Here is a 14,698-nt window from a genome sequence, read left to right as displayed (position 1 = left end):
ATACTACTCTGTAGGTCTATTGTAGACATTGATAAATAATCCTAGCAAATCTGATAAACTAAATCGCACCCAGCAGCGTTTATTTGAGAGCGCACAAGAAGATCTGCGCGCTCTTGAAGCGACAAATATTTGAGGGGGCGTGCAAGAAGTTTTGTGCACAAGCAGAGAAAATCGGCGCGCAAACACAGAGATTCGCATGCTCGTAGTACATAAATGCGATCCCGACTTCTAATACTGCGCTCAAGACATTTGTCATTGAAATAATAACGCCACAGGTAGTAGGTAGATCTGTGTAAAAAAAAAAAGGCCTGCCGCCACAGCTGGAAAAAATCCTAAAGGAAACACTGCAATAACTTGCCTAATTCCCTTAACCTGCCTAGTTAACCTAATTAACCTTAATTAAGCCTTTAAATGTCACTTTAAGCTGTATAGAAGTGTCTTGAAAAATATCTAGTAAAACATTATTTACTGTCATCATGGCAAATAAAAAATAAATCAGTTATTAGAAATGAGTTACTAAACTATTATGTTTAGAAATGTGTTAAAAAAATCTTCTCATTAAAAAGAAATTGGGGAAAAAATAAACGGGGGTCTAGTAATTCTGACTTCAACTGTATATTATAATTTTTTTTTTTTATAAATTTGGTAATATAAAACTATACATTTTATCAATTTTAAAATTGCTATATATTTGCTATACATTTTTTACTTTTTTTTTTCTAATTTTAGTTCAATATTTTTTTTACAACAACAACATTTTAATATACATTGGAAGCATATGTTTTAAATCTTTGTAAAAAATAAAATATCACAATATGGATGGAATTGTCCCATTGTCATTGAGTAGACATTTATGTAAATTAAACATACATTTGAATAGTTTTGTATTGTTTTCTCTTTTTTATTTTTGTTCTGAAGTTAAAACTAAGACTAATAAAATAACCGTACAATTGTTGTTCATAACTTAGAATCTATTAAAATAATAAAAATTTTTATTATTTTGGAAATAACTAAAAACCAGCTGACAAATGAGCAAAAAAAAAAAAGATTAAATAATTAGAGGCTACAATGTAAATGGTTCTTCTTTTCTTGTCGAATTTAATTTAGGTACATATTTTAAAATTTAATGTCAAGCCCAAAATTTACTGATATATATATGTCAGAATTATTAGCCCCTGTTTATTTTTTTATGTTTGTTTAACGAAGAAAATATATTTTTCAACACATTTCGAAACATAATAGTTTTATTAACTGATTTATTTTTTCTTTGCCATAATGACCGTAAATAATATTTTACAAGATATTTTTCAAGACACTTCTATACAGCTTAAAGTGACATTTAAAGGCTTAACTAGGTTAATTAGGTCAACTAGACAGGTTAGGGTAATTAAGAAAGTTATTGTATAACGATGGTTTGTTTTGTAGACTATCGAAAAAAATAAGCTTAAAGGGGCTAATAATATTGACCTTAAAATGGTTCATGAAAAATTAAAAGCTGCTTTTATTCTTGCCGAAATAAAACAAATAAGACTTTCTCCTGAAGAAAAAAATATTATCAGACATACTGTGAAAATGTCCTTGCACTGTTAAACATCATTTAGGAAATATTAAAAAAATCTAAGGGGGGCTAATAATTCTGACTTTAACTGTCTATTATAACTTGAGGAAGGATTAAGCTAATAAATAACATTTTTGCCCTTTTTTTAGTTCAATCAGACACTTTACCCCACTCAGGCCTTCGAACATGAAGAAGTTGTTCAGACCAAAGGATGTGAAAGGTATGAGTGTCACTACTGTAAATGATGCTCTCATGTTCATTGCTAAATAGTGACTTCAACTAAGAAGTAGCTTCAAATGTTTCCTAACTCTTATTTTTATTTCAGTGTGAAATGGGAAAAATCAAAGCGGCCTTGCAACTGCACAAAATCTCAGTGTCTGAAACTGTAGGTATTTTCAACTTGAATGTTTTGCCATCAAACGTGACCTCAGCTGAATCTGTTATATTACCCAACATCTTGTTTACTCAACACAGTCATCTGTTTTGCACTCACTTTCTTCACGATGACTAATGCTTCTGTATAAAAAATATATTGGTCAACTGTGCTAAAAATAAATCAGCTTACACAAAACAATTTCTCTGACAGTTATTGTGAATGTTTTGCCAATGGAGAGTTCTGCAGCAGCTGTAAATGCACAAACTGCTTTAATAACACTGAACACGTCTTCGAGAGATCCCAGGCTGTAAAGGTGAACCACATCACAGTCACTTTCTAAAATACATCAACGCAAATAACTTCATGCCACTTATAAGCTTATTATACATCATATGTATTGCTCCTAGGCTTGTCTGGACAGGAATCCAGGGGCTTTTCGGCCTAAAATTGGCAGCAGGAAACAGGGGAATGTGAAAGGATGTCACACAAAAGGCTGTAACTGCAAACGTTCGGGCTGCTTAAAGAACTACTGCGAGTGTTATGAGGTAAATTGGGACGTTTATTATTATTATTATTATTATTATTATTATTATTATTATTCCTTTTCAGAATGAAAATACTGTAACTTTAGTGTTAGTACCAATTCTCACTATAACCTAGTGGTGTATTACCTGCTTTGTTATTAAAATATTGGCAGTTTATTAATACTAAAAGTCTTGTTGCCTAGAATTAGGTAAAACAAATAATAACTTGACTTCTAGTTGATCATTTGGTATCAGAAGGGGCTTATATGAGAAGCAAAGACCTCTAGATTATGCTTCTTTTACCAAAATAAAACATGATCATGTCTTGATTTTGAATTATTTACTTAGAACAAGAAGGTCTGACTTTGTTTAGACAGACGTCTTGTCACTTAACAGGATTAATGTACAGTAAAGAATATAAAGTCATGGTGCAGAGGAAAAATAATTAATATTTTGTCTCCCATGAGCTTGGAGGACTGTGTCCACTCTGCAATGAATCAAAAAACTTATTAATAAAGTCACCTGGAATGGCAAAGAAAGCATTCTTGCAGGACTCCCAGAGTTCATCAAGATTCTTTGGATTCATCTTCAATGCCTCCTCCTTCATCTTACCCCAGACATGCTCAATAATGGTCATGTCTGGTGACTGGGCTGGCCAATCCTGAAGCACCTTGACCTTTGCTTTCAGGAACTTTGATGTGGAGGCTGAAGTATGAGAAGGAGCTGTATCCTGCTGAAGAATTTGCCCTCTCTTGTGGTTTGTAATGTAATGGGCAGCACAGATGTCTTGATACCTCAGAATGTTGATGTTGCCATCCACTCTGCAGAAATCTCGCATGCCCCCATACTGAATAATTTTTTGTGAGAATCTTGGGGTCATGGAAAAATCTACCTTCTGCCACTTTTTTTAAATGATAAACTAGAAGTCAAGTTATTTGTTGCTCTTACAACTGGGATCCACAAGAAGACATTTGTCAGGTAGTGTATATTCTACATGATCTAAACCTTCCTGATATCTAACTAATAATAAGCACCAAATTAGAAGTTTATTCAGTCAAAAGTATTAGTTAAGAGCTTATTAATTGCGAGAATTGTAATAAAGTGGGACCAAAAATACATATAGAGACCAGGAAATACCTAAATTCTCAAATAGAAAGAGAAAAAAAAGTATTTACCCTGGAAACAACAACAAAAAAAAACAACAACTTTTATCTGAGTTTTTAATGAAAAAGATCATAACATGCAGTGTGTAAAGCATCAGTTCATTCTTTAACCATGAGTGACTTAAGTGGTTTATAAATTTTTTATTACATTTTTTTTACCAGTTGCCAGAAAAATTAACAATTTCTCATACTTATTTTTCCACCTGTATAAGGTAATATCTATTTATTTAAGCTTTATTATTCTTTATTATTCTTATTTGTGGGGTTTGTTTTCTGCATGCGTGGTTTTATTGTATTGTTTTTTTTTTCTTTTCTTTCACAGTCAACTTTTTCCTTTTTTAAGTTATTCAACCCCTCCCCGAATAAGCTCTGTAATCGGGGTTGGTAACGTAACTGGGGGCTCGTCCGGGATCAAAATAACATTGTTGCTTCTTGAGAGTTTTGTAGTAATTAACTCATTTATGTAAATTAAATTAGGATTTGTTAATAAATGGGGCGCATCCAGGATAAAAATGTCTTTATTAATTTATGTTGTTTTTCCCAGAGAGTCCTGTAGTAATTAACACATTTTCGTGAATTAAATTGGGGTTCGTAATATAAATGGGGGCTCGTCCGGGATGAAAATAATTGTAATAATTCTGATTGTTGTTTCTCGAGAGCTCTGCAGTAATCAACCATTTTTATTGTGAATTAAATTGTGGTTTGTAACATAAATAGGGGCTCGTCCAGGATTAAAATAACTATAATAATTCTGATTGTTGTTTCCAGAGAGTTCTGTAGTAATTAACACATTTTTGTGAATTAAATTGTGGTTTATAATATAAATGGGGGCTCGTGCAGGATAAAGATAGCGTTATTAATTATTGTTGTGAAAACAATGACTACCTCAAAAACAGCTCCCAAATTCCTTTTAATCTCTTGCCAGTATTGGTTATTTTAATTTACAGTTTGAGGAACTCCATTAAATACATTTTAATATTAGATGACTGAGCTTTACACACTGGTTTAATATTACAATCTATTTGAATCCTTACTTGAAGATTTGACTTTTATCAAGCTCATATTTTCCCATTAGCGGTGCTGGCATGATTTTGGTGTATATGTTCAGTGATTAATTTATGGTGTAATTCCATCCAGGCCAAAATCATGTGCACATCCACCTGTAAGTGTGTGGGCTGTAGAAACTATGATGAAGGCTGTGATATGAAGAAGAGCTCTGAGCAGGACAGGCATGACATCTACTTCCCCACCAGGTACAAAACAGTACAATAATAAATCATTTTGAATTGCTTACGGAAAATAGTCAAAGTGTGCTAAGAATTTCAAAGAAGACATTTTGGTGTTTGCATTAATATACATTTGCAAAAGCTATACATATATATATATATATGTGTGTGTGTGTAACATTTGGAGGTCATTAAAATGAATATAGGCTAAATTTACAATGTAAGTCAAATTAAAATAAATCACATTTAACCCTTTACCTCACAGGTGTCAAACTCGGTTCCAAAAGGGTCGCAGTTCTGCACAGTTTAGTTCCAACACTAATTAAACACACCTGATCAAACTAATTGAGTCCTTCAGGCTTGTTTGAAACCTACAAGTAAGTGTGTTGGAGCAGGGTTGGAACTAAACTGTGCAGGGCTTCGGCCCTCCAGGAATTGAGTTTGACACCCCTGCTCTACTTCATGCATTATAATAAATCTATTAAAATATACATTTGATTGTTTTTCTTTTCTTAAAATGGCTTAACTTGAAGTGCTGTAAAAAAATTTTTGGATTGTTTGTTATGGTACTTCTGTGAACAACGTCCAACAGTTCAGACTTTTGAACTCAAGCAATTTGCGTGAAACGTGCGTCAAACGCGCAAAACCCTTAATTCGCACCTCGCCATTCGCGCAATTTGTGTCATTCGCGGTGCGCCATTTGTGCGTGTCGTGCCGCAGGATGTCTGTTTGCGCGTTTGCATTGACTTAACATGTAAATCACTCGCGCTTGACACGCGTTCCACGTCTGGTGCGAACGCAGCCTGATTGGTCAACTTACATAATGTGCTGAAGTCAGCTCCATGTCACCAGGAAGCATCATGCTATAACATTACAGCACATCTGGCCATGCCCCTTCTGCGCAGGGTGAATGCTTGTAACCTGACGGGTTTATGACATCATTAAAAAGGATGTATTTTTTTGTAGTCACCAAACTTTGTTCACTGTAGGCTTTGCTAAGCTAACTCTGTATTAGCAAATGTCCCACTTTGTATTGAACTTAAGTGTCTTTCATTCAGAGATGTTGTTTGTGTTCACGCAGGTTCATTATACATCAACTACAGTTTAAAATATGATATCCTAGTGGACCACCCCTTTAAATTTGACCTCGGAAAAGGTGTAAGAACACTGTACCAATGAATGTAGCATACCACTGTCTACACCATTACATTAAGCAGCACAACTCTTGTCAAAATGACTCTTTATTTAAAGGAGTGGTTCTTGAGCAGCAGATCATCATATTAGGTTGACTTCTAAACAATCATGTGACACTGCAGACTGCAGTAATGATGCAGAAAATCCAGCATTGCATCCCAGAAGAAAATGTCATCTTAAAATACATTCACACAGAAAAGAGTTATTCTATATAGTAAAACATTTCACAACGCCGCAAGCACATACACGATTATTCTCACTAACAGCAGTAAGTTGAGCTGTCAGCGATGCGCCGACTATGTCATATCAATTACATTTAAACTGTCAAAATCGTTCAGGATAATTGCCAGGCAGATCATGTGAATCCAAAAGCCTTTCAGTGTCACTGTCAATGCAATTTTTTTCATACAAGATTTATTGCTATAAAACCTATATAAAATCTAAATTTGAAAAGAAAGATACTTTTTGTTTTTAATCAAACCATCCCTAACAAGTTCTGGTTATAGTAAAGTGTAAAGTTTAATGAAAGTTATATTAAATCACCACATTAACAAATGATCCATTGTTCTGTTGGGTTTTTGGAATTGGGATTTTGTCAAACTGCTCAATTTTGCCCTTTAAACAGTACTTAATTCATTCCCAACATATATAAGTAGAAATCATGTCCAAGCCATAGCTTACATGTATGTACAGGAGACTTTTTTTCCCTTCAAAAACAACATTCAATTCTTTGCTGTAATTCTTTGCTTGCCTGATAATGAGTGCATAAGTTCTGAAAATGCCAGAAGAAACGTGTCAGATTCTGCTGCAATTGCACCCTAAGGGGCCGTTCACATAGAATGCATCTTTTCCCCAATGCTCTGTTTTTCATTGTAAACATATGCTTGACTGATGTGTTTGACCGTTACGCTTGCGTATTTTTTAGCGATGTGCATGTGAGCACCATGTTTTAAAAAAAATAAAAATAATTTTTTTTTTCTAAGTTCTTGTGGATTTATTATTATCATTATTGGTTATTATGTGCCATCATGAAAACACATTTGTGTTTTTGGGTTTCAGTTTAGGAGGGAACGAGATTCTTTTCTCTCGCCGTTCCACGTAACTTCTTTATTTTCGTCTCTGAGAGGGAATGCTGTTCTAGTGGTAGATTTCTATAAAATACATTTTGAAAATAAAAAAACAAAACAAAAAAATAAATGAATAAAAACTTTTTAAATTTCAATTTTTCATGTGCCAAACTGTTCTAAAAGATTTTTAAAAAGAAGAGCGAGATCTGCTGTAAAAGATGACTGGATTGATTTTCATGTAAACAGTATTTCATGACCTTTAAAAAAAAAAAAAAGATGGAGATCGATTATAGAAATCAGAGTTTGTAGTTCATACACAAGATAAGGTTTCAAATAAACTATCATTGTCTTTTCTCCATCGTCTTGTTACGTTTCATTCTCAAATGTGTCAAAATGATATGCAAATGTTTATTTTTGTCAAGATGAAATATGTGTCTGTGATGTCAGGTTAAAAGCTCTACTCATACTTGAAGTGAAGTTTATTCATAAACTAATTTCGAGTGGATCACATGCTTATGATTGCTTGCAGCTGGTCCCGCATTATTCAATTTATGATTCACCAATCAGACGATTCCTAAACCACTATAAATACTCTAAGTTCCATATAACAGCCATTTTCATTTTTAAGAATCCCCTTCCACTCCGACTCCTCCTCCTTTCCTAAATGGGTGGCTCGGTGGCCCAGTGGTTAGCACTGTTGCCTTAGAGCAAAAACGTCACTGGTTCTAGTCCTTACCAAGCCAGCTGGCATTTCTGTGCGTAGTTTACACATTCTCCCAGTGCTCACGTGTGTTTCCCCCCGGGGTTCCCCGGTTTCCTCCCTCCGTCCAAAAACATGCAACTTAAGTTAATTGACTAATCCAAATCGGCGCCATAGACATGCTCCTAGTAAGTAGTCATCTCTTAAGAGCAATCACTATCATTTCATTAGCTACTACAACAGGGGAGTTTCGAAATCTACCTGAGCTCAAACTCCCCTCTCACCCTGCAACAGGAGGGAGCCCTGGGCTCGAGGATCTTAAGAGCTCAGGGCTCTCACCCAGGACAGCATGCCAAACTAGCTTCATAGTCAATCATCAGCTAAGTGTGAACTCTTGAAATAACAATCAGACACTTTAACACTAAATAGCAATCAGATACTAACAGCAAGTCATTAGTATTTTAAAGTATTAGCTGTCCGAACATTGCACTTAAAAGCCGTTGATGTTTTTTTTCCTGATAAAGAATGAATGTATTTCTTTATCTGTCTAAATAGTACAAGATTATCCTACTTTAAGACATGTGAAATCAAATAAAAGTTATCTGAGGGCTGGGACACACCAATGCCAACTTTTCTATGCACACAGACAAAGCGTAAACAAATCGTTTAGTACCATTACCAGAGTAAATGTCACTAGCAAATATGTCTGATAATCTAATAATCCATATCATTTGCAAATATTTGAGAAATGTAGTGAAATTACAGCAAGCTTCTTTGTGTTCCTTCTTGAATTGTTTACTTGCTACATCTTTTCAATATTTGTTCTCACGGTCTGATTCGTTGCTGAATAACCAATTAGAGCGTTCTGTTCAACCGCAGATGATTCTTCATGCTGAATGAGGCCAACTTGAACCGACATTAACTATATGTATGTAAAATATGTAATCTGAGAAATTACATCTCTACAAATTTCATCTAATGATTATAATGATCTACCCAACGAATTACTTCAAAAGGCAAAATCTAGAATTAATGGGACGTTTGACTTTAAAAGCATTTCTTTGAACGCTCAGCTCACTGTAAAGCGAGCCGGATGCTACAGGCCTTTGCTTGTGTGCTGCTTTTGCTGCTTGTTTTTCAGATGGCAGTAATTGAGAGCTGTAGGGTTTTGTGTGTTGATAGGTGTCCTGTATCGGTCATCACGCGCGATGTAGTGGAAGCCACATGCGGCTGTCTGCTCGCCCAGGCTGAGGAGGCCCAGAAGGACGGCCACATCGCGGCTCACGCTGAGAGAATGATTTTGGAGGAGTTCGGCCAGTGCCTGACGCAGATCGTCCGCTCAATATTCAAATCCAGCCGCGTGCAATTCAATCTGTAGTTCAGGAACAAATGCTCGCTGGCACACATTGATCCAGGTGGGATTTTTAATCAGCTTTTTCAACAGGTGGTTCTGCTTTGGTGTGCTTGAAACGGTACGAGACGCTTGTAAAGATTTGCGTACACACTGTGTAACAGATAAGTTATTTAAATATGAATGATATATTGCTTTTGAACTATTATTTCGAATATATATGTTGTGTACCTTTATTTCTGTTGATTTAGACCACTTTTTATTTTCTATTTTTGTTAACATGTTATTTATGTATGTAATTATTCAAATTTTATTTTTTATATTTTAATTTTATTTTTACTATTATTTATTTGTTTGTTTGTTTATTTATTCATCTACACAGTTTGTATTGAACATTTTATTCAAATTTCTATACTTATTTATTTATTCATTCGTTTATTTGTTTATTTACTTATTTATTTATGCATTTTGTTTATTTATTCATCTACACAATTTGATATGACATTTTTTCTATTTCTGTACTTATTTATTTATTCGTCTAGTTGTTTATAAATGTATTTATTTATTTATTTATTTATTTATTTATTTATTTATTTATTTATCCACACAATTGAAACTGAACATTTCACTTATATTTCTATATTTAAATATTTGCATTTATTTATTTGTTTATTTATTTATCCAAATCATTTTAATTGAACAATTTATTTATATTTCTATACCTAAATGTTTGCATTTATTTATTCATTTATTTATTCATCCGTCCATCCACACAATTTAAATTAAACATTTTACTTATATTTCTATATTTAAATATTAGCATTTATTTATTTATTTGTTTGGTTGTTTATTTATCCACATAATTTTAAGTGAACATTTTATTTATATATCTGTACTTAAATATTTGCATTTATTTGTTTATTTATTTTTTTATTTATTCATCTGCACAATTTGAATTAACCTATTATTTATATTTCTATGTTTATATATTTATATTTCTATATTTCTAAATATTTGCATTTATTTATTAATTTATTTATTTAATTATTTTCCACACAATTTGAATGAAACTTTTTTCTGTTTTAATATTTGCTTTTATTTATTTGTTTATTTATTTTTTATTCATCCACACAATTGAACATTTTATTTATATTTCTATACTTAGATATTTGCATTTATTTTTTTGCTTTTGTTTCTATGTTAAGACCTTGTTATTTAAATATGAACAATATGTTATTTCTAACATTTAAACTATTGCTTATAATATAAATATATATTTCTTCCATTTATTTATGCTGATTCCGACCACTTCACGTTTGTGATTTTAATATTTGAAGCATTTATTTATATATTTGACATTCATTATTTATTATTTTAATTTATTGCCTTTTCCGCTGCACAATTGAACATTTGATTCATGTTTCTATGCATAAATATAAAGGCTATGTTGTTTAAATCTAAAATATGAGACCAAAAAAATATAGCAAAGTCCTTAACAAAACCACTTTTGTAATCAATTTGACCAGAAGCGATGTTTCCATATTTATTGCTTGTTCCTTGTTTTGGAATGTTTTTTAGTGTTCGTGTTGGGGATTTTATGTCTGCACTCAATACAGTTATTTCTGTGTGTTACAAATGCAGTGTGGCAATTTTATTTTTAATGGAGCTGTCACAATATTTATCCATCTGTGATTTATACTCTTTCCATACCATATTGACTTCCTTCATTCTACTCTTATATTCTTTTCTTTTTATTCACTTAACACCTACCAACCACTAAATTACTAAAAAAAAACTCATTACAGTAATTTCAGATACAACTTTGAGACTATTTCCAGAAAAAAACAAAAACAAAAACATCATGTGTATTTTTTTTCTTCTGGAGAAAACCTCACTGTATCGATCTTCATTACAGCAGATCCTCTTGACGTCAAGCTTTTGTGCAGGTTAATATGGAGAGCATTTCCATGATAGGACAAGGTACAAACAAGCGATGTTTCTCGCAGGGGGTTGTTATTGAATCCTGAGTCCTGTTGTTAAAGAAGGACATAAATAGAGGAGTAGACAACCGGACTCTTCACATTTGTTTAGTTCTTCCCATCAAAAACGATTCTTGATTCAACAAAAATGGTAAATTTACATATATACCTATTTTATTATACATTTATTTATAGTATTACAGATATATTATTAGCTGTTTTCTCTTTTCAGATATCAAGAGTGTGGATTTTATGGACACTTGTGTTATTTTTATTGGTGACAGAGTCTCATTGCATTCAAAAGGTATGTCTTATTTTATTTATTTATTTATTTTTGAAGTTTGTAGCATCTATTATAATCAAGTTCTTACTCATTTGTCTTTTATAGAGCTCGTTATCTAAAAACTGGGGACCACAATCCATGCTTTACTTAAAAGGAAAACGTGAGTTACGACTGACCTCCTCAATACACTTTAAGTAATCGAATTGATCGCCTGTTAAGAGTGTTTGTTTTGGCTAATGATCTTCAATTTGTTTCATTCTCTATTTTTTTGGGGTCTTTTTAGATGGAAGACGGTTTGTTCCTGACATTGATGATCATTTCATTTCCAATTCAGGGTTGAAAAGCTGGTACGCAGTTTTCAAAGGTGCGCTAATTTCGTTAATTGTTGAAGATACTAGTTTTTCATGTTGTGCTGTGTTGCTTAACCTCTATGATTGTGTTTTCTTTAAGGATTGCAAAAGCTGAAGTCGCCGAATGCAAGACAACTGACAGTATTTTTCACACCCCGTAATTTTGTTATCCGTTAGTTCGAAGGTTTATGTACAGTGTGACATATTTTGTACCGTTCAAGACTTCAAAATAAATCTATTTATGTCAAATATGTGTGGGAAAGGATGTTTGTGTCTGCTCTTTAATTTTTGTCGTAATCTGTGTTTTCACTGTTATGTGGTAGAGGGCGCTGTTGCGCATCTTCAAAATCCAAAAAACAAACAAAGACGCAATAAAAACACAAGTTAACGAAGTACTTAAACCATAAGTTAAACACATAAGTCAAATCTGCCTAAAGTGAATGAAATATCAAATGTACGAAGAGGTTTTTGATCTCGCAACTTATTGGAGTGTTAATGGTTTTGTTTTGATCATTATGTGATTTTTAGATTTTAGAACAGTGTTTTCCAACCCTGTTCTCTAAGGAATGCCAACAGTAGATATTTTGGATGTCTCCTTAATCTGACAAATTAACTAACGGTAAGAGGGCTGTGGTTAAGGTCTGTTTGAATCGGAAGTTGCTGAGACTTTTAATTTAGTATTTTGGTGTATTTCCAATTAAAACGGAATATTGTTTAGGGGCGGGGCTTTCTTTTGCTCATCATACACTCTTAGCAAACTAACGGTATAAGAGGGTCAGGGTTAAGAGTATTGCTATGCAGTTGCTATGGAAGCCATTAGGTTGATGCGAAAAGAGAAGGACCACCACTTTAAATGCGGAAGCAAACGCTCAGACTTTGAAGACAACCAAAACATTTTTTTTTCGGTGGATTAATTTGCATGGACTGTTAGTTTACCTAAAGAATAAAGGTCTTTGCACAGTGAGTTTTTAAAATTTGTATGTTTTTTTCGAATTCAAATCTGAAAAATTTGTCATCTGGCAAACATACAATAAACCACAAAACATTTGTGTTATACTATATAGTTTTTTTTTTCTGGAGCCAGATTAGACTCAAAAATAATACATTTACAAAATTAAATTCAAAAATGCGCAGCACAATTCACAATTTGTAAATTTGTAAAAAATTCAGGAATAAAAATCATAAAATTTTTCGCCAAATAAATTGGATTTGTGTATTTTGGAATCAGGTTTTAAATTTACGAATTGGATTTGTGTATTTATGAATCTTGTTTTGAATTACCCAATTGGATTTGTGTATTTTTAAATCATATTTTGAATTAACATATTGGATTTGTGTGTTTTCACATCATGTTTTGAATTTAAGAATTGGATTTGTGTATTTTCGGATCATGTTTTGAATTTACCCATTGAATATGTGTATTGTTAAATCATGTTTTAAATTCACAAATTGTGGATCTATGAATTGTATTTTGTAAATGTATTATTTTTGAGACTGATCTGGCTCCATATTCCGACGCCATTTTGCATTTTTGTTTGTATGCTGGCCCTGAATTGTCAAAACGCTTCACAAAAATGCCTTTTCGGATGCAAAAAAATAAAATAAATAAATAACATATATATATATATTTTATTTTTTATTTTTATTTTTTTAATGACGGATGAAGGTTTCGGATGCAGTCTGTCACAATTGACACAACGTGAGATTGAATTTATTTTTTACTTTTGAAACTTACGGACAAAAATTTGGGATTCAGTGTGCAAAAACCTTGATGTGCGCTAGGAAAATTAACAGTAAATTTTGATTTAATTAAGATTTTAAAGCAACAGCTCACCCAAACTTGACAAATTATCTGTTTATTTACTCACCTCAGGCCAACATTATTCGTCTTCAGTAGAACTATTGGCTCTTTGAGGGTCAAAAAAATAGGTACAGGCAAAACAAAACTAATACCTAGCTGCCGACTTTGAGGTCAAAGACACAAAATTGGCCGGTGCAAGAAACTAGCCGCTTGTTAAGTGTGACGTCACGTGTAGCAGCATCGGGGTACAAGCGCCATATCAAACTATATCAAATGGTAATAATAAACGTTTAGAAAGCGCTTTTGAAAATCACGATCGCAATATATAAATCCATGCCTTATATCAGATGGCCAGAAAGTCATTTGTTTTTATAAATTGTTAAAATATTGGTGTCTGTGATGTCATGTGCACCATGATTTTAAATGAAATTCACTTTAATGTGTGATATGACTAAAAATTGGTCATCACTTGGACCCGGATATAGTATTCCATACGTCACGACTTAAGTGGATCTTTTGTTTTTTAGGTGAACTATGCTTTTAAAGTCAACATGACACAACACTGAGATTTTTTCTGCCCTATTGTGACGCACATTAATGCCTTCTCAAGTGAGAAAACGTTGTGCGGGACCCAATTTTGTGTCTGAAATTGATTGGACGGTTGTGCATTGCTTTCAGTCGATCACATGTGATTGACAGTTTGATCCCGACCTGATCTTTAAAATGCATCGTCAACCCATATATTAGATTTAATATTGCCATAAAAAAGTGTTTATTCATATCAACTTCAGATTTTTTTTTATCGCTTTTAAAAGCTGCTTTTATTTGTTAACGTATAATGTAAAACATCCATAGTTGTTCTTATTTTATGCATTTACATTGGTTTCAGTTCCACATTTAGTTGCACTTTTCTCGATCAAAAGAGCTCTCTGTATGTGCATATATAGATTTAAGGCAGCAGATCGAGAAATTTCAGATGACCTCAAAAACCTCCAACAGCTGCAGAAGCTCAGATCAGATCATGTGAAGCAGACGTGAGGCTTGTCCAGAGAGCAATGGCTCCTTTCACTGCACTCACATGTTCACCGCAAACTGTACTGGAAAGATTCTATCACTACGTGCTATC

General features: G+C 33.0%; 2 protein-coding genes across 10 annotated transcripts in view; both read left to right on the top strand.

Moving 5' to 3' along the window:
- tesmin (testis expressed metallothionein like protein) overlaps nucleotides 1-11,139 on the top strand; it is a 31,696-nt gene extending 20,557 nt beyond the window's left edge. For 6 of the 9 annotated variants that reach the window (XM_087310273.1, XM_087310274.1, XM_087310276.1 and 3 more), the window contains 6 exons: nucleotides 1,708-1,778; nucleotides 1,884-1,943; nucleotides 2,145-2,247; nucleotides 2,342-2,479; nucleotides 4,759-4,874; nucleotides 8,991-9,336. In XM_087310273.1, the coding sequence (XP_087166399.1) occupies nucleotides 1,708-1,778; nucleotides 1,884-1,943; nucleotides 2,145-2,247; nucleotides 2,342-2,479; nucleotides 4,759-4,874; nucleotides 8,991-9,186 (684 nt within the window). In that variant the 3' untranslated portion in view covers nucleotides 9,187-9,336. Of the gene's footprint in view, nucleotides 1-1,707; nucleotides 1,779-1,883; nucleotides 1,944-2,144; nucleotides 2,248-2,341; nucleotides 2,480-4,758; nucleotides 4,875-8,990; nucleotides 9,420-11,077 lie in introns of those variants that run through there. The other 3 variants (XM_087310269.1, NM_001423840.1, XM_087310270.1) reach the window with 3 other exon arrangements.
- Nucleotides 10,997-12,020, top strand: LOC146719389 (uncharacterized). The gene is made up of 5 exons (NM_001447107.1): nucleotides 10,997-11,289; nucleotides 11,371-11,442; nucleotides 11,527-11,581; nucleotides 11,705-11,785; nucleotides 11,872-12,020. Exons 1-5 carry the CDS (start codon nucleotides 11,287-11,289, stop codon nucleotides 11,946-11,948), a joined length of 288 nt encoding a protein of 95 aa, NP_001434036.1. The 5' UTR covers nucleotides 10,997-11,286; the 3' UTR covers nucleotides 11,949-12,020.
- The last annotated feature ends 2,678 nt before the right edge of the window (nucleotides 12,021-14,698 follow it).

The sequence above is a fragment of the Danio rerio genome, chromosome 25 (assembly GCF_052040795.2).
Source record: "Danio rerio strain M-AB ecotype USA chromosome 25, GRCz13ab, whole genome shotgun sequence".
NCBI classification, from domain to species: Eukaryota; Metazoa; Chordata; class Actinopteri; order Cypriniformes; family Danionidae; genus Danio; species Danio rerio.
The sequence above is the reverse complement of the archived record's forward strand: the minus strand, read 5'-3'. Positions and strand labels throughout refer to the sequence as shown.